The sequence below is a fragment of the Xiphophorus maculatus genome, chromosome 4 (genome assembly GCF_002775205.1).
Source record: "Xiphophorus maculatus strain JP 163 A chromosome 4, X_maculatus-5.0-male, whole genome shotgun sequence".
NCBI classification, from domain to species: domain Eukaryota; kingdom Metazoa; phylum Chordata; class Actinopteri; order Cyprinodontiformes; family Poeciliidae; genus Xiphophorus; species Xiphophorus maculatus.
This window is the reverse complement of record NC_036446.1, coordinates 15,603,230-15,622,634: the sequence shown is the minus strand read 5'-3', so window position 1 is coordinate 15,622,634 and position 19,405 is coordinate 15,603,230. Positions and strand designations below refer to the sequence as shown.

At 39.4% G+C, this 19,405-nt stretch overlaps 1 protein-coding gene across 2 annotated transcripts in view; it reads left to right on the top strand.

The window, feature by feature from the left end:
- Positions 1–17,314, top strand: part of fes (FES proto-oncogene, tyrosine kinase) — a 29,246-nt gene extending 11,932 nt beyond the window's left edge. The window contains exons 5-18 of one of the 2 annotated variants that reach the window (XM_023331751.1): positions 1,255–1,392; positions 1,478–1,597; positions 1,734–1,856; positions 4,155–4,350; positions 5,229–5,309; positions 7,198–7,320; positions 7,741–7,863; positions 8,544–8,597; positions 10,852–10,970; positions 11,074–11,168; positions 11,243–11,366; positions 16,570–16,727; positions 16,834–16,956; positions 17,040–17,314. In XM_023331751.1, coding sequence (XP_023187519.1) covers positions 1,255–1,392; positions 1,478–1,597; positions 1,734–1,856; positions 4,155–4,350; positions 5,229–5,309; positions 7,198–7,320; positions 7,741–7,863; positions 8,544–8,597; positions 10,852–10,970; positions 11,074–11,168; positions 11,243–11,366; positions 16,570–16,727; positions 16,834–16,956; positions 17,040–17,182 — 1,720 coding nt within the window. In that variant the 3' untranslated portion in view covers positions 17,183–17,314. Of the gene's footprint in view, positions 1–1,254; positions 1,393–1,477; positions 1,598–1,733; positions 1,857–4,154; positions 4,351–5,228; positions 5,310–7,197; positions 7,408–7,740; positions 7,864–8,543; positions 8,598–10,851; positions 10,971–11,073; positions 11,169–11,242; positions 11,367–16,569; positions 16,728–16,833; positions 16,957–17,039 lie in introns of both variants that reach the window. The other variant, XM_005807697.2, reaches the window with a different exon arrangement.
- The last annotated feature ends 2,091 nt before the right edge of the window (positions 17,315–19,405 follow it).

Here is a 19,405-nt window from a genome sequence, read left to right as displayed (position 1 = left end):
TCATTTACATCAGAGGATGCTTTGAACCTGAGAGGCACCCTTAGTTCAGTTAAACATGGAAGGATTCTCTGGTTGTATTTGTGATACAGTTTATTTAATTCTTCTTCTCCGATACATCATATTACCAGATTTTTATAGGAGAAATTAATCAGATTTAAATATTATCATGCAAGCAATCAAACCTGTCTCACAAATGAACATTTCTGAAAGTAGTTACATTTGCAGGTTTTCGTTCTCCTCTGGTGTTTTTATGTTTCTTCACCTGCATTTGTATTGGACGTCTGTTACTGTCAAGTCCCTACATAGAAACCAGTGCAACCACTTCCCTTCAGAAGTCACCCAATTAGTAAATGTTGGCCATATGTGGGCAATTAAGTCTTGTATCAGCTCAGCTGTTCTGTGACGTTCACTTTCAGCAGGAGAGCCACACTTATGAGAATCTGTGCAAGACTTGAAAGTTGATCTAAAAAAAACCAAACAAATAAAAAAAACTCTTGATGTGGAAAGTTGGAGACGGCAGCAAAAAGTGGCTATACAAGTAATTGACTCCAAGGAGCTGAATACAAATGCATACCTCACTTGAAATTTTTATTTGAAGATAAATTCTTGATTAAGATTATTTGTGTATACATTTTTTTGACATTGGTCAAACTCAAGGCCTGAGGGCCAAATGTGGCCCTCCATAACTTTTTATAGGACCTTCAAAAAAGAGCTATGTGCTTAAATATTACATTATCAATCAAATCAAATCAAATCAAGACAAGTGTTTTGTTGTTGACTTACCATTCAGAAACCACTTACTCCATTCTTGTTGGCTGTGCAGAAGGCTCCACTTCTGCTTGTCAAAGATGTACAGCAGTATAATTGTGCAGCTGCTTGCAGTGTGAATAAAGTGAGAGTGTAAATGTTGAGATGGGGCGTGGCCAGCAGAGGCAAGAGGGAATAAAACAGCTCATTCTGAAAGGAGCAGAACTGAGCAGACTGAAATCTCATTATCTAAGATTGATTTTGAGCAAAAAATGTGATGGAAATGTTTAGCCCATAGGCCTATCTTAACCTGTCTAAGGATGGATAATTGGATTACAGTTTATTAATGGGTTTTATCAGTACATCCTGGCACAGTCGCCCTTTGAGGACATTAATGATCTGGATTAGACTCAAAATGAAAATGAGTTTGACATCACTGGTCTAAAAGAAATGTAATTCATAGGAGGCTGGAAAAGGTGAATAACTCTCCAACTTCTTCACATCCAGGAAGGAGATCCTGCAGGAATACTTTGACATCTCCACCCTCCTCCAGCAGGAAGTGGTGAAGGTCCACAGGGAGATGTCATCCGCCCTCATCGCCATCGACCCGCACAGAGAATACGAGAGCTTCATCCAGCAGAACCGGTACGAAGACGCAAAACCTTTGCAGAGTAAAGATCATGATACTCTGATGGAGGTGAAGCTGTTGAGTCCGTGTTTCTGATCTCAGGTCTGTCGGGGAGATTCCTGTTTGTGCGGATTTTGACTGCAGCCTCCTGGAGGACACAGAGCAGCTGAGGCCCAAAGAGGTCGAGCTGAATGACCTCACCTTGGAGACGATCCAGCACAAGTGAGAACAATGAGATAGCAAAGGCCCAGTTTCCTCTGTTAATATCTCAATGACTTCCTCTTCTTATTTTCTGTTTGTATTTCCTTTAAACACTCCTTTTACTTCCCCTCTTTCCTCATGGTACTTCTGCTCTTAGGCTGACTGCGATCGAAGAGGAGCTGCTGGCCCTGGCTCGGTCTCTGGGCTCTCAGCAGACGTCTGTGGAGCAGCTGGAGCTGGAGCTGGAGAACGAGCTGGATGGAGACAAAAAAGGCCAGAGGTGAAGAGAGCGTAGGGCTGCTGCGTTCACACAATGAAGGAAACAAATTGCTGAAACTTTGCTCCCGCTTTGCCTCTGTGTGCAGCCCTGAGTGACTGCTAATAGCCAGCCTGGTCTCAAGAGGCAGCAAGCACCTTATTAATAACAATAAGGCAGTAATATGCATGGAGTTATGAATCTCGGTTCCCTCGTTTTTCTCGGTTGACAAGCCTGTCCAGAGGTGTCACAGGTTTGATCCAGTCATTAATTAGCTCCTGAAGGACAAAAGGAAACAGAGTGTTTATCTGCACAACTCTGACAATCATTAAAGAAAGGCAGGAAGCACATATGGTGTTTTCGAGGTGTTTTTAGGTAAGTGGAGGTTGTGCTGCCCTCGGGTCAGATTTTCACAGAAACATTTTGTAAACCAGCAATAAAAGCTGTTCCAAGCTGACCTGCTGTGACCTTTTTGAAGCTGTCAGGCTTAATGTTCCTCTGCTTCAGACTGCACAGTAATTCAGTTCGGCTTGTTTCTCTTGAAACAATTCACAAACATTGTCATCTCAAGACTGGGAAACACAGTTCAGGGAAGAGCTAGTTTAACAGATGCTTCATTGTTTTCAGCACATGGCAAATAATTTACTAGCAGCTGAAGTAAAGTAACAGAAAGCCGACATGCATGCTGCTGGCTGTGTGTAATTGGATCATCATCAGTCAGAAGGAGGAAGAGCGGGATGTCAACCATTAAGTTACTGCGGCTCATGATATGGGCATACCTGCATTTTTCATATTTGAAACCTAAAATCATATCTGATCTGCTCTCAGCAGTTCTGTTAACCCTTTTCAGAAAGTTTCCTCTCTGGTCGTCTGTCGATTTCCATCCCCCCTGGATGTTAGCTTGCAGATTAAAGGAGTCCTAATTTTAAATTTAGATTCTCCATGCACATTTGTCTTGATTCATGTCTGTTAGAAACCAATGGAAAACAGTCATATCGATCTTAAAAAGAGAACTATTATTTTCCTTGAATAGGTTTGGATAGGTTTGTGTGTTATACAGAACATGTTCATGACATTTTTTGCACAAAATCACTCTGAGATGATGAGATTTTAGTCTGATCAGTTCTGTCTATTTGGATCTCTAGTCAGAATGAGCTATTTTATGGCCTCTTGTCTCTTTAAATCCAAATAAGCCTCTGCTGACCACGCCCCCCCAACTCAACTTTTACACTCATATGAAAACGGTTGCAAACAGATGCGTATTTATAGAACCACAAATATTTGAAAAGCAGAAGTGGGGCATCCTGTATAACCAACAATAATGTAGCAAGTGATTTCTGTGTAGTAAGTCAACAAGAAAACATTTGTCTTATCCAGCAGCCATTGTACAGTCCATACAGTGGTAAAACCAGCCGACCAAACGTCCTGTGGTTTTGCTGGGGTTGCTAGGTAACAGTGATTGTGATTTAACAATCTGGAGGTTGTTGAAAGAGCTAATTTTCCAGATATTATAAAACATTAACTTATTACCAGAAAATGGCTTTGTGTTTTTAAGTGCTTGGTTTGCACTTAAAAGTAAAAGTAAAAGAGGAAGTATTAAAAATGTCCAAAATGTAAATTCTGCACAATAGGTCCTATTTAAAGCACACCAATTGGAGCCTTCAACTGTAAGGTTGAGCCACAAGCTGATCAGGAAGTAGGCAGGTGTATCTTTGAAATGTCAGTAGGCCCATGATTATCATAACAGACAAGAAGAAATCTTTGGCTAAACTGTTAACCAGTAGCTCTGCAAAGCCGCTCACCACACAGACCAACACAAACCACTTCGCTGCAGCTGCTGAAATCAGAGCAACAGTTGTGAAAATAACAAATCTTGCATCAGCAGCTCTGGGACGAATGCAGATAGAAGATATTTTATGTTGAACTGTCGGCCAACAATAAAGACAAATAAACACATGAAGTGGATCATTTTGTTTTTTAGTCAAATTAAGGGATAGATTTTTTTAAAATGTTCACTGTGATGTTGCTCTGCTCAACATATTTTTCCCAACTTTCATGTCAAATTGAGAAATTTCGTTAAAATTCAGGAACTTGTTTTCCGGAAACCCCTCAAGTATTTCATAACACAAACAACCTTAGCGATCAAAAGCAGATGGCAACATCTTCGCACGCTCAGGATGTTATTGTGGCCTGACACTTGTGGCTGTTTGCATGTTTCTGATTAGTTTCATGGACCATCACAGCTGACTGAGGTGCAGATAGTGAACTTCAGGCTGTGCTAAATACAAAAAAAGTAACTTTATTTATGTTTTCTCTCCTCAGGGTTTATCAGTTCAGCAAGAGACATGCAATGGAGGAGTCCAGACAGCAGGTTGCTCTGTCTCAGGGTATAAAAGCCAAACTGGAGGTTCAGAGACTTCTTCTAAAGGAGAAACTGGACCAGCTGGGCTTCAGAGAACCTCCACAAGCCCTCAGGCTGGACATGGACTCTGTTTCGCTTTCATCCAGCACAAGCAATGTATGTTCCCCCTGCTGCAGACCTTTTCTGGTTTGCCTTTTCCTCAGCTGTTGTCAGTTCTTTGAAGCAGGCCGGTAAACAGGCGTCTTGCAGAATGTGTGTAACGTCTCACTGAAAGTGACTGGATGTTTTCGGTGGGGAAGAACCACCGACATTTGGTTTTAAAATGAGCGAGTCTTGATGTGGTACAGAGAAAGTTTCTCATCAAGTTGAAGCTGGAGGTTTTTGTATAAATAATTAAATAAAAAACTAACATGGAATAGAAATGAGGACCAACACAAAACTGGAGAAAATTTTAGAAATAAAATTTCAGGAAAAAAATTCAAAACAAAAACAAATTGCAGCCTTTGCTGGGAGGCAGATATGCTGGATGTTTTCACCTCTTTCCGTTTCTATATAGATTGACCAGGTAACAAATCCCAAACATTGGTCTAGTTAAAGTAAACCTTATGCTATTTTCCTTTGACTATGCTTTGAATTCACAAGGTTCTTTTATTTAAAAAAAAAAGTTGCATAACTTTTCAGTGTCGTTGTTGGTAGGAGGACAAAACAGAAATATTTGTATCCACTGTTGCAAATGAGAGAAATCTTTGCTTTTTTTTATTTTTAAAATTTTATTCAGAATACCAAGGTCACTGTTCAAACTTAACGGTATTACTGCAGCATAACGGGATTACTGGAACAAAAATATGTCCTGAAATGGTTAATCATTCGGTTACATTATGAGTCAAACTGAAAGCAACATGAAACATAAATAACAACAATTAAAGCAAATGTTTTCTTTTGATTACCTTTTGTTTGTTGCATAAAAATGTTTCTCCTTCCATTTTACAGCTTACATTTATATTGACCATGATGTTTTGCTCTGTTATTTTTAGGAAAATGTTCAAACTTCGGGTAAAATCCTCGTGGACGGGATCATAAACAACCTGAGCAACCTGTTTAGACACAAATCTGAGGTAGGATGGGATTCATATTTCATTATGCAGCGAACAATAACTATGTGGACATGGCCAAATATTTCCCCAAGGAAATTAAAACGATTCTAATTCCACTTCAGATCAGTCTAACAAACTGAGTGTTTATGAAATTCATCAGAATAAAACTTCTCTTCCTTCTGAAAGGTAATAAAAATTACCACATTTTGGTAACATCTTACAAATAAGGGCCAGAAAAACAATCTTTGTTGTACAGAAATTATGAACTGAATGTAGATGATCATTAACTTATCATGATCTCATTAAATTAAAAAGGCCAATATTAGTCAATAACTGATTATGAAATGAGCCAGGGATAAATGTGAGACTAATATACGAAAATATGAATGAGAAATTTAGGTCATAAAATTTATAACGGCAGGTTTATAAGGACTGGTTCAGCCTGAATTAAGGAAATTAACTTTTTGTCTTACCTGCAAGAAACAGAGATCATGATGGTTTTAGTAAATCTTAAATGAATCATAGTTTCAGGGCTGCACAGTGGCACAGTTGGTAGCACTGTTGGTAGAAATAAGGTCCTGGGTTCGATTCCCGGCCCGGGGTCTTTCTGTGGAGTTTGCATGTTCTCCTTGTGCATGCGTGGGTTCTCTCCGGGTTCTCCGGCTTCCTCCCACAGTCCATAAACATGACTGTCAGATAGTGTGAGTGTGTGTGTGCATGGTTGTTTGTCCTGTCTGTCTCTGTGTTGCCTGGCGACAGACTGGCGACCTGTCCAGGGTGACCCCCGCCTCTTGCCCAGAACGTGAGCAGGAGATCGGGACCAGCACCTCCGACCCCAACAGGGACAAGGGTGTTAGAAAATGGATGGATGGATGGATATTATAATATATTATAGATAAGACTTTTTCCTAATATTTTATTATATTATATAAAATTGTACTATAATTTTATAATATTATATAATTATTTTATATTATGTTAAAATAATAAAATATGGCAATATTATTATAATATTGTTTCTCATTAAATTCTGTTAGACATTTATTTGTGGAGTTGATTAGTGCACTCTTTAACCTCATAGTACTGGTTACAGCTTTTTTTCATTATTATTGGCTCTAGTGGCCTTTATTTGATAGTAAATTGACAGGAAAGAGGGCAATGAGAGAAGGGAGAAGGTCACCAGGCCGGGAATCAAACCTGCGATGACCGCGCCGAGGACTAAGGCCTCCATACATGGGCTGTGCTTAACCCCTGCGCCACCACAGCACAGCTATACTGGTTACAGCTTTATATAATTATATTATATTATGAGTGAAGGACATTTGTTCCTGCTGAAGGTAACGTCCCTTCCTCTTTTGGTCCTACCTTAGAGCAGGTTGACTGCAGGGCTTGTTTTTGACTTCCCAAACCTCACAGTGCAACAAACAATAAATCACTCTGCAGACGCCGTGTCAGAGTTTCGGAGGACATCCCGTGGGTTTAACAAGCTCTGACACCATGCTGCACGGGACATTTTAAGGTCAACTGCTTTCAAAGTTCTGCTCGACCCAAATTCAGCTCTACCTCACAATCAGCAAGTTTACGTTTAAAATGCTGAGAAACACACCGACGGGGTGGAGAGTTCAAATGGGGGAAATGCTGTGAAATTTAAAATGCTGCACCTGAAGTATAAAATGTAATTTCTGAGTGAGCTGCTCCTCCTTCTCTATTTCACATCACTCTGGTGCCCGACAGGCATGCACGGACGGTGGAGTGCTCAGATTTTTAACATTTATAGAGTCTCGACTGAAGTGTCTTCAAATAATCTCTCCCAGATCTCTGCGCATCCTCTGTCTCTTTTTATTTTCCTGAGACTCCTGCCAGCACCACTAAAGATCCCATCTCCCTGTCCTCCTCCTCCTGCTTCCAGGTTCGCCCAGTCCCCTCCGCCGTGCAGGAAGTGGACCGGCCCCTGTCTCAGCAGGACTGGTACCACGGAGCCATTCCCAGGCTGGAGGTGCAGCAGCTGCTCCAGAACGACGGAGACTTTCTGGTGAGGATGAGTCAGGAAAAACAGGTGTATGTCATCTCTGTGCAGTGGGAAGGATCGTGCAAGCACTTCCTCATTCAGAACACGGATGTAAGTAAACCTTTCTAAAAGCACAGCTCGCATTTCACTCTCTTGCATCACTCCATCCTCAATTAATATTGCATTCAATTTTTTTTAAGAATACAGTTTTTTTTATATCTTCAAAGGTTTTGAAAAAGATGTTGTTTTTAAAAATGTTTTATGTAAATAAAAACTATGCAAGCATTTTAGCAGTTATGTAGTTTTCCCCAGCTTGTGTATTTATCCTGCTAATTCAACACCAACTGGATACAAGAACACATCAGTTCGGCTAGTATAGCAATTAAAAACAACATTTTATGTCGGTACGGTTTCTTCTGAACTCGTTTCCATGTGTGTCAGTAGAATTTGTACCGTCTGGATGGAGAAGGTTTCCACAGCATCCCAAAGCTTATCAATCACCTGCAGTCATCTCGTTCACCCGTCACCAGGAAGACAGAGGCCACCCTGAAGAAACCAATACTGAAAGTAAAACCATGATTTTCATAACTTTGCTCATCTAATAAACTTTGTGCTCATAATTATCACCTGATGTTATCTATGTGGTCTGGCTTTTGGCGCTCCGCTCTGGTTTTCTGTCCAAGCCGCTGCATGAACTGTGTTGCTTTCTCATCGCTGTTTTTTGGTGTCTTTAAAATTAGCTGTTTCAAACACCTCCCAAATTGGCAGCCACTCTACCGTTACCTAGCAACCCAAGTGTAGCTCCAGCAAATTTGGTCAGCAGGCCCTACCGCTGTGTGCGTTGTACAATGACGACTTACCATCCAGAAACCATTTGCTGCATAATTGTTGGTTGCGTAGAAGGCTCTGCTTCTGCTTTTCAAAGATGTACGTTTGTTTAATTCTGCATTTGTCTGCAGAAAATGTTCATGTGTGAGTGTAAGCGTTGAGTGAGAGGGTGTGGCCAGCAGCAGCTTATTTGGATTTAAAGTGACAGGAGGCCCTAAAACAGCTCATTCTGAAAGAAGCTGAAAATAGGCAGAACTGAGCAGAATGAAATGTCATTATCTAAGAATGATTTTGTGCAAAAGTCTTTTTTATCTAATCTTCTTCTATTAAATTTCTTCCCAAATATTCACCGTTCCACTTTGTAACCTGCTGCTGTCACGGAGTAACGCAGCCTCTCCTTTGGTTTCCAACCCCTGCAGGATAAATGGGTGCTTGAACATGATGACATTATCTTGGGCCCCCTCATTGGAAAGGTGAGTACATCTCACATCTATTGGCAGAAACAATGAAAAAAATCTGGACTTCAACACTGTTTTCAAGTGAAAGTGATGGAAAAATTAACATATATTCTCAAGCTTAGCTGCACCTCTGTGGTTTCCCTCTGACGTTTTCCTCTAACTGGTGCCTGTTTTGGTGTTCCTGCTACTTCAACTCAGATTTCTGAGCGTTCTGTCTCTAGAAAGTTCATTTTAATTGTACCTTCACTTGGGAGTTAATTTCTGCACAGCAGGAAGACTATTGATGTTGCCTGCTTTTGCTTAAATTTAAACTGCTTCGGGCGGAAACACCACAGCGGTCCCACTTGATTATGTTTGCTGGCTACAGGTCAGCAACACTGCTGGGTATAAAATGTTACAACACAGAAAGGCTGGAGAAAAGTTAACTCATCTGTGAAACACTAAACCTTCAAGCTGTTTTGTAATCTAAAAGTAAAATTTTCATTGCACTGTTTCTGTTAGATAGCAAATATTGATGGATGCATTGATGTAAGACAAAACCAGTGGGGGGTTGTAAGAAGGGCTATTAAAAACAGATTTTAACCGTGAGTATCGAGAGTAAAACATGAGGCTATACAAAAAAAAATCTCTGCAGCAGGTCAAGAACACTTACTGCATCTGCATTTGCAAGCCCAATTTAAATCCTCATGAAGGGGAAAAAGTAATTTAAGATCCTTAAACGACACAGTCTTTCTTTGGTTTCATTTAATCTGCTGTTAAGTTTTAGATTCCTTTGGGAAATCATGGCTGCTGCGTCCTCAGGGCTGAAGAGAGAAAGGAAGAGTTTTTATCAGGACACGGATAGAAATCAGTGCAGGATATCGTGTTAGGATCTGAACTATTAATATCTTATTACCGGTACATTCATATATTTGAAGTCATGGAAAAAAATCCCGAGCAACTTGTGAGATCAGATTTAGTCAAAACAGTTTGAATTAGTCATTTAAGTCTCTTTTTTTTGACATTGCTTCATATTGCTGATGTTCTCAGACATTTATATGTACAGAGCTCACTGAAGGTCTCACCACATATCAGTCTAGTTAAGGTTTGATCTGGATTGCAGAGCGTTCATGTTCTATGAGAAGAAAATTTGTGCCGTGTTTGCTTTTTGCAAAAGATGCTGCAGTGCATTAGGACCAAATATTTCTACATTAGTCTAATCTTTTCTAATTACATCTTTCCAGAAGCCGTGGGATTCATGCAACTTTGCAAAGTGCTGACAGATTCTTCTGGCAGCCCTTTTTATTTCAAGCAATCCAAACTTGTTCAGTCTTTTTCTAAATTAACTCATGTTTAATTTTTAAAATAGGATACTGCAAAAGGCCTTTAGAGTCTGAGATGCAACTTTTGAATTTTAATGCCGTTTCTCAGCTGAAGAAAGCCATTAGACAAAATTAAAATCAATCTTCCTTTTAAAGCAACAGAATTTAGTCTCATTAAATCACCAAAAATTAAGTGCTATTATTAGAAGAGGTGATGCAACATATGTCTTGCTGAGATCTATATCAACACCAGTTTTTTTTTATTTTATTCCACACAACTTCCCACCTTTTGTAATGACTTCATGCGTGGCATAAAAGATTAGAAACTTTTTGGCCCTTTCAGTATTAAGGCTGAATGACAGCTAAGACGCTGCACAATTTTACAAAATACTATTTCTTTAATCCAAAACTCTAAAATGTGATAATTAAAAAGTTTAGATTTTCTACGCAAACTACAGAATAACCAAAAAAACTCACCAAGAACAAAAAGATGCACAGAACATGATGCAATTGCAACAAATGAAGAAGATTATATCTGTGTTTGCACTACAAATGTGCTCAAAACTTTGTCACTATTCCACTAATGTTGAAAATACACAATTTCGTAATTGCAGTAAATAAGAAATGCAATTAAAATCACATGTGAATAAGTTTGTTCAATCAATTAGTCCTTAAAATCATGCTGGACCATCATCCTCCAACTACTTCCTGTTGTCTTCCTCTTCATGGTTTGCACCAGTGGCAACGTCTAGAAAAAAATATTTCCATTGCAGTTTTACGAAATACACTAACCCCACCTCATTATAGACCTAAAAAGTAAGCTTCTTTGAAAAGTTAAGTCAATTTATTTTTGACATGTCAAGTTGTGGAATTATATGGTTAAAGGAAACGCAGTTAGTGACAGAAGTCTATGATAGAGTGAAAAGATCTTGAAGGAGCTTCATAGATGTTTAAAAATGTCTCTGCAGGGCAACTTTGGAGAGGTGTACAGCGGTCGTTTACGCTCTGATAACACTCCTGTAGCTGTGAAGTCCTGCAAAGAGAATCTGGCTTCAGAACATAAGAGCAAGTTCCTGATGGAGGCCAGGTCAGTGTGGCTCCCAAGCACACACACACACGCCCGCACGCCCCCGCACACACACACAGATCAATCAGTAGCAAACTCTCTGAGTTGCTCACGTGTCCTGCAGGATCCTGAAGCAGTACAACCATCCAAACATCGTAAAACTGATCGGCGTCTGCACACAGAAACAGCCCATCTACATCATCATGGAGCTCGTTTCAGGTGGACACCATCTCTGCATCTTTAGCTCCGTCCGCTCAGCTGCATCATTCACTCTCTGTTTTAAACTTTTCTAGGTGGGGATTTCCTCTCCTTCCTGCGGAACGAGGGTCACGGTTTGACTCCTAAGATGTTGGTCAAAATGACTGAAAATGTAGCAGCAGGAATGGAGTACCTGGAGAGTAAGAAGTGCATCCACAGGTTGGTGGCGATGTGTTTTACTGACAAAATAAATCACCAAAAATCCTTCTGGTATCTTTGTACAGTGAGTTTTATTTTTGCGCATCTTTCCAACTAGTAAAAACTTGTGAAACTTTTAAAGCAAGGCTGTGATTTAGTTTAGTTTTCTTACAAAAGCAGCATGGATGATGAATGATTTAAGGCAAGATCTTCATTTAGCCAAAAGGAAATGTCATTCCGCCCACAATAAATGAAAGGTAAAATTAATATTTCACATGACTCACAAAGTTTAAGGAATGTTTAAACAATCGTAACAACTAATATGCATTCAAACAGCAAAATCTGTATCCATGTAAAAGAGTTCTGGAGCCCTAAATACTGCCACTGAAGTCAAAAACAAAACTTTCTGAATTTATTGATTCAGAATAATAAAAAAGTTACATTTTAAAGGCATCACATCTTTGAGGCATTCATGTGACCTCTGTGACCTTTTACTAGAATGGATTTCGGCCATTTTCACTGCTGCAATCTTTCCTTCTTTGAGGGGACCTCCTGTAAAGTGACTGAGGTGAAGCTTTTAACCAGCCATCTTGAGGTCATCATTCGTCTGTTTCTTCTCTGCCAACTGGTTCTTGCTCAGTCTGAGTGTGTGGGTTAAAGCTGTTGATGGCTTAGTGTGAAACTTCAGGATGGCGCGTTATCCATGTTTATTGCATGTTCCATTGATTTTACAGAGATCAGAAAGTTTTCCTGCAGCCCAGCACCCTGAAACCATCCTTGACCTCACTCAGTGCTTCACAGCGGTGGTTTTCCACAGCGGTGGTTTTCCACTGCGGCATGCAGCTTTCATCTGACAACAAACACACAGAAGTGTTTGAACCAGAGATTTTGTTTGGACTCTGCTCCAGCCATCATCCCTCCAGTGCAGTTTTTTATCCCTTTTTGTTTAGCTGATTCCTTTTGTGAATCTATAATGTGCAAGAGCGGCCGTTTTTGAGCTGATACAAACCGGAACGCTAGGAATGGATAGTTGAGCTCGAACAGCAAAGCTGTCACACTCAGAGAAACTCAGCCACTGCAGAGGAAATGAGTCGGCGCCGCCTGCGGCAGGGAAGGTTAGAGTGGGGTGATCCAGAGCGAGGGCCTCCTGTACTCCAGCTACGCAGTGCTGTAAAAAAATGTTTGTTCCCTTTGTGATTCCTTTTTTTTTAATGCACTTTGAGTGTTTCAGAACATCAAAAACAACACAAGTAAACACAAAATGCAGTTTTTAAATGAAGGTGTTTAATATTAGGGAAAGAATGATGCAAACCTACATGGTCTTGAATGAAAAGTGGTGGTGGTTTATGACTGTCTCTAGCCACACCTGCACCACTGCTCTCAGTGAAGACTGGCTGACAAAGTGAAGTACATCAAAATACTCTCTAAAGCTGCACATCATGCCTAGATCACCAACAAATTGGGAGCAAGTAAAGAAAGTAATTGAGAACCAAAAGTCTGTAAAAAATTAAGTAATTTCTAAAGCTTTTGGACTCCACTGAACCACAGTGAGAGTCATTATCCACAAATGGAAAAACAAAGGAACAGTGGTGAACTTTCCAGGATCGGCTGGCCAACAGAAATTAAGAGCACATCCATGAGATCCCAAAAGATCCCAAAACAGCATCCAAAGAACTGAAGGCTTCACTTGCCTTGGTTTAGGCAAGTTTAGGCAAGTGAAGCCTAAACCAAGGTCAGAGTTCATGTCTTCACCAAAAGAAAGAAGCAAAAATGGTCTGCATGACAAAGTTTCAAAACAAAATCCAAGAGATCATTATGGCTCGTCTCAGATTTTCCTGAAAACATCTTGATGAATCCCAGGACTTTTAGGAAAATATTCTGGGGAATCAGAAGAAAAAACGTTGAACTCTTTAGATTTCCATAGCACTGAGATCAAGACATCCACTCCAAAACATTGACTTTGTCTCCTATGGCATGGCGTTGCCCTCAGGCAACAAACCACATAGCTGTACCTCACATTGCTCCTTTATTTTATTTTTTGGGGGGCATGATTTTTGACATATTTTTGTCCAAAAAATAGTTCTTTTATGAATATAGTTTTTGTTTGATTTGTATTTCATTTCTCATAATCAGTGTAGACAATCTTGGTGTTCTAGACCAATGTTACCCTGAGGCAACAAACCCAAATCTGGTTCCAGGAGGTGTCAGAATCCGATTTTATGATTGACATGTAATTAGGGACCACCAAGCTCCCAAAGAATGCAGGAAAATATTTCTTCCCCACAAAAATAAAAAGTCATGCCATAGAGGGTTAAGGCAATTTCTAACAAGATTTAATCTATGCTTAAAGTCATTATTCATTTAGAAGACCCACGTGTTCTTAAACGCTAACTTTGTGGCTGATATATTGAGATGTTGCTTCAATTTTTCAATTTAATGTTCTTTCTTGATATAGCCATCTTTTGTAAAATGCACCAGTCCCTCCTGCAGTAAAACATAACATGGTGCTGCCAACCCTACACTTAACACTTGGGATGATGTTTTCAGCCTTGCAGGTTTACCCTTCTTTCCTCCAAATGTAACAAAGATAATGCTGTCCAACCACTTTAATTTTTATTTTTTCAGATTACACACCATGTCTACAGAAGTGAAGATCTTTGTTGCTGAATGCATTTGCAAATCTGGCATCTTATAAAGGCTTCCTGCTCTCTATGAGGGGCCTTTCAACCCGTGTTGCAACAGGATTTCTCTGCACTTCTCTGCACAGATCCGGGTTTCCCAATTTGAGCACAGAAACACCAAAAGCAGAATATGAGAGAAATATAAGTAAATTATTTGATCATTTTCAACCTTTACCCTTATGTTAATGTTGAGTTTTGGAAATATTTCAGAGAAGACGAGCAGCTCAAGCTCCTTTGATGTGGACTGACATTTAAGCCCTTAAATTAGCACACAGGCGTCATCAAACTGCTACCTTTCCTCACAACACTTCCTCATATGTTGTCATGACAGTTTAAAAAACAGGAATAACGGAATTTCCTCAAATAAAACGTGAGAAAAGTCCCCTTTGACTTATTGCCGTGAGCGTAATTTAATGACACAAGCATTCAGTTCTGCATCAGATTAAGCTGAAAAGACAGAATTGTTCAAGGAGACTTAATGCAAACAGTCAAGATCTTAAAAAGTAAAACTTGAATTATTCAAACTGGAAGAGACGACTTTAAACACAATATGTCAGCAAAAGTAGTAAGAAACAAACCTGCAAATGTTTAAATGCAGTCAGCTCAATATGTCACTAATTTTCATAATATCCTACATTTTTTGCTACTATTTTTCTCTCACTAGTTTATCAATGCACTTGATTCAGGAGGCAGATTGAGCCGAACAGATGCCAGAGCAAACGTGTCGACCAGATTCAACAGATGGGAACAATTTGCACCAATTTTTTTAACTTTTCACCCAAAAACAGAGCAGAAGCTGAAGTGATCAAAGAAGGAGAAGAAAATTAGAATATAATTTTTCTCTATGATTTTCAGGGAACTCCAAGTCCTGGCCTGATTAGGTTTTCTTCAGAGCTTTAAGAACAACATCTGGCACAATCGGGTCTAAACTAATGCTGCTAAATCAATGTGATGCTGCAGATTGAAAAAGGCAGGAATGACTCATCTATTTTACTCATTTGGAGATAAAAATTAAATATGCATGACATTACAGGAGTCTGTAGTAACTTATAATTGTATCAAAACAAGCAGTCTTGTTTTTCGACTTAGACTTAGACTAGACTTAGACTTAGACTTGTACTTTATTGATCCTTTGGGAAGACTCCCTCAGGAAATTGAAGTTACCAGCAGCTCCCAGGCAAAAAACAAAGATAACACACAGTAAGCAAAGGTGCAAAAAAATACAAATACAAATTAAATACTAAGGTACACACCAAATGTGAGTAACCAAAACCTTAAATTATGCAAGAAAAACCTTAAATTATGTAAGAAACAAGGAATAAGAATATAAGAATATGAGTAAATATAAGTACAACACAAAAAAAATATATATATAAGAATTTGGCGGATAGATTGACCAGTGATATCGTATTGCACTATGTGGTTTGACCTGATAAGCATGGAGAAAAATACAAGGGGTCACTACTCCTTCCACCCTCTGTCCTGTGTTATATTGTTATATTGTTAGTTGTCAGTTATATTGTTAATTTCATTTGGTGAATAAAAAAAGTATCTTTGTTTTCTGAGAGTTTATATTTTTATAATTTTGATTATCTCTGCAGCTGAAGAGTTTGTTTTCTTTGCAATCATAAACTTTTATTTTTTGTATTTTAAAAAGCATTAAAAAAAATTTAGACAGTTTATTAAATTAGAAACATTATTTGCAATGTAATCTAAGGTAAGTTCCTGGAGGAGAGGATGCATTATACCTTCTGTAACATCCATGGTTGGATATGTTTTTCCACACATTTATTTTTCTTTCCAGCATCACAATTGTCACCGCCTTTCAGTACATTTTGTTTTATTTTTATTGCAAACAGCTCTGCTCTTTCAGAACTGTTTGCTTTACTGTATATAAATATGCAGAATTTCCCCTATGTGCAGACGCGGTGCCCAAGTTGAAACGTAATCAAACTTCATGCAGAGAAATGTTTTTTTTCACAGTGAAGTTATGATAGGAGCAGCTCTGCATCTTCATTCCAGGAAAGAAGTTATTTTATTCTGTTAGCAGAATATGTTTCTTCTCATATGGGAGCTAACTGAGAAAAGTCCCATTATCTCTAGTTTGACTGCGCACAGATTTAACAGGTTCTTTTATTCAGACTTGAAATGTCCTTGTAGCTCATTTCAACAAAAACTTAAAAGTAGAGATAAATTAAATTGAAAATTTCTGAAAACAAGAAAATTCTGGAGAGTTAAACAGTGGATGTGGGCTGAGGAATTGAGGCATCATGAAGCTGTGGGAGTTGTGGAGAGGAGGAGGAGGCGGCGATGTGATATCTGGCTGAGTACAGTTCACACTGCGGGAACAGATCAGAACAGGTTTCTGGAAGAATGGCTGCCCAGCCTGCATCACAGAATGTCAAAACGAACCCACACAAAACACCAGAGACACGTTTTCTCTTTCCTTTTCAGTATCGTCTGTTCTCTCCATCTTGTTTCTTCTGCAGAACATGAGTTTTCTGTCTATTTTTCTCCCCTAATGCATCTGTTTCTTTTGTTAGGGACCTCGCAGCAAGAAATTGCCTTGTTGCAGAACGCAACGTGGTGAAGATAAGCGACTTTGGGATGTCCCGCGAGCGAGATGACGGGATCTACTCTGCAGAGGGGGGTCTGAGGCAGATCCCCGTCAAATGGACCGCTCCAGAGGCCCTGAACTATGGTAGGCCAAAAATCATTTCATCCTATTGCACTTTGCAAACTGCAAACCGTCAAAAGAACACAACACCTTTTCCTTTGCGAATGCTGCCCCCTGCTGTCTCTCTCAGGTCGCTATACCACTCAGAGTGACGTGTGGAGCTTTGGGATCTTACTGTGGGAGACGTTCTCCATGGGGATGACGCCCTACACCAGCATGAATAACCAGCAGACGCGTGACGAGGTGGAGAAAGGTAAAGACGTCTCTCGGCCTGCGGAGGATAAACGCTGGAGTTCAGGTAATCCTGCGGAGAGCTGATGGTGACTCTTGTTGCAGGATACCGGATGCCCGCTCCTCACGGCTGCCCCGTGGAGATCTCCAGGGTCATGAGCAACTGCTGGCAGTACGACCCCAGAAACAGACCAACTTTCAAGAAAATTCGGACTGAGCTCAATGCTATACACAACAAAATCATATGATGCAATTCTCTGTTATAGGCCTTTTCTGTCTTTTTATTAGTAGTCTGCACACTTGTTTTATATATTTAGTTTCCTTCTGGCGAAGAGTTGAACACTGAAGAAGAACTCAAATAAAAAAAGAAAATCAATGGATCTTACTGGGTTTTTTTTTTTACTTTTTTGGTGTGAAAACTATATGGAGAATTACTTTTAGAGGCGGGAAGTGTGTTGGTTGGCCTCCTGGGGACATTTTCTCTCTTATTTCAACTTTCCCAAAGTCGCCTTCAACACAAGAAAACTTCATTTCAGACAGAGAGAGAGAGAGAGAGAGAGAGCGCTCTCCAGTTGTGTTGTCCAGTAAAGCTGCTCTGAGGAATTGAGGGGCGTTTGTATAGGTTTTTTCTAAACACTGTAAAAGAAATGCAAGAGTCTAATCAGAACTAACAATCTGTAACCGCCTAAAGGATGAGACTTTATATTTTCAGCTGAATAAAAACAGCAGCTCGGGTTTCCCTGTGGGGCAAAATCTCTTATGTTTGAGAGCAGGAGGCAGTTCGGAAAATACAACAAATCTACAGACATGGTGATACATTTTCATGCAGCATCAAATACATTTTTGCCTTTTTTGTTGCTTTTAAGACATTCGGTCTTTTCAGGATTAAAGGAATCACATAAAAAACGCTGAATTTCAGAAACAAACATTTGTACACACAGGGTCTGATATAAGACATACACTTTTGATCCTCTGTTTCTGTGTAAATGTCCTTTTGAAGGTATTTTTTATCGCCATCGTCAAGTTTCTGGCATTGATTTTAGCACTGTTGCTATAAGAGTTAATTTAAGTTTTCTGGTTTCCTAGTGTGGATCTGGTTTTAAGAATAAACTTTATATTTCAAAGGGTTTGAAGCTGATACCATTCGAGAAGCTTTTGCTAATTAAGACTGTCAAACTTCCATAGATTTAGCGATTTGGCCTCAGTGAGCAGAAATTATGTTTGGAGGGATTACAGTAAGAAGGGGATTTAAGACTAAGTAACAGAACTGTAAAGCATGGTGGTGGGAACATCATGCTTTGGGGCTGCCAGGCTGCCATTTTCTTTTCAACATATGATTGAAACTTGGACGTAATTGGATACATAAAACTAACTTTGGAATAAATAAAGCAGACTTTCATCAAGCTTCAGGAACCCAAGTGAAAATAGCAAACTACAATACCAAGGCTTTTTTTTTATCAAGAAAACGGATCAAATATCCTGCAGGAAATGTGGAAGAGACTTGCTGGCGGCATTAGTGTAAGCTGAGCTTTTCAAACCTTTCTGGTGTAAATACACAAAAACGTTCAAACTTGTGACCCAGGTATTGTTTTTAAAATTGACTGAGGTCATTCCTTGTAGGTTCACAGAGAAAAGACACAAAAAATAACAAAGAAACTCTCCCAAAATATTCCCATGGTGAGTCTGTAAACTTATTAATTAAAATTGTTGGAATTATTATGTTTTGTTATCTTCCTTACATTAGTAGTTTTATATTACAAGTTGTTTTTTAGTTTTAAGGTTTAGTGTTATCACCCCAGAGAGGAGGAACTTGATAAACTGTGTGTAAGACTTTTCCTTGAACTCACTCACGTTTTCACAAGTGTTTTTTAGGGGGCCTTCCTGAGATACTCCTTAGTTGTAAACCTGTCTGTGTGTAGAGTTTAGTTCTGTTTATCCTCCTCACTTGTTATCAGTGTTACCCCCCCTGTTTTGTTAAGATCACTCTCCCACATTCCACTCACTCCCTTTCTCTTCTAATAAAAAGACAAGTTCCTTTTATATAGGTTGAAAAAATACCTATCAAAAATTGTTCCCACAACAGAGATTTATAAACTCCAGACATAATAATCTTTCTAGATTCAGTCCATTCAAAGTTGTAATTCAAAGTGCAAATAAGCAATGAGTAGTAAGCCGAGGGTGTGTGCAAACCTGTTCCAACATACTCATCTGGAGCCGGTCCAACTTCCTTGGATCATGCAGAGAGAGAGAGAGAGCTATAAAGCTAGATGAGTTATAGTCCCTGCTCCAGTCCCGCCTCTCAAAGATTGTGCAACGCTTTGCAACTTTCTCAAATAAAGAAGGAGTGGCGGTTTGCTTTTTAACAAGAGAGATGGCCTGGTGCTGGTGCAGAAGTCTGTAGCTGGAGAGATTAGCTTAGAAACCAGTGATAACTGGAATCTCACTTTAAACAGATCTACACAGCTTTCACT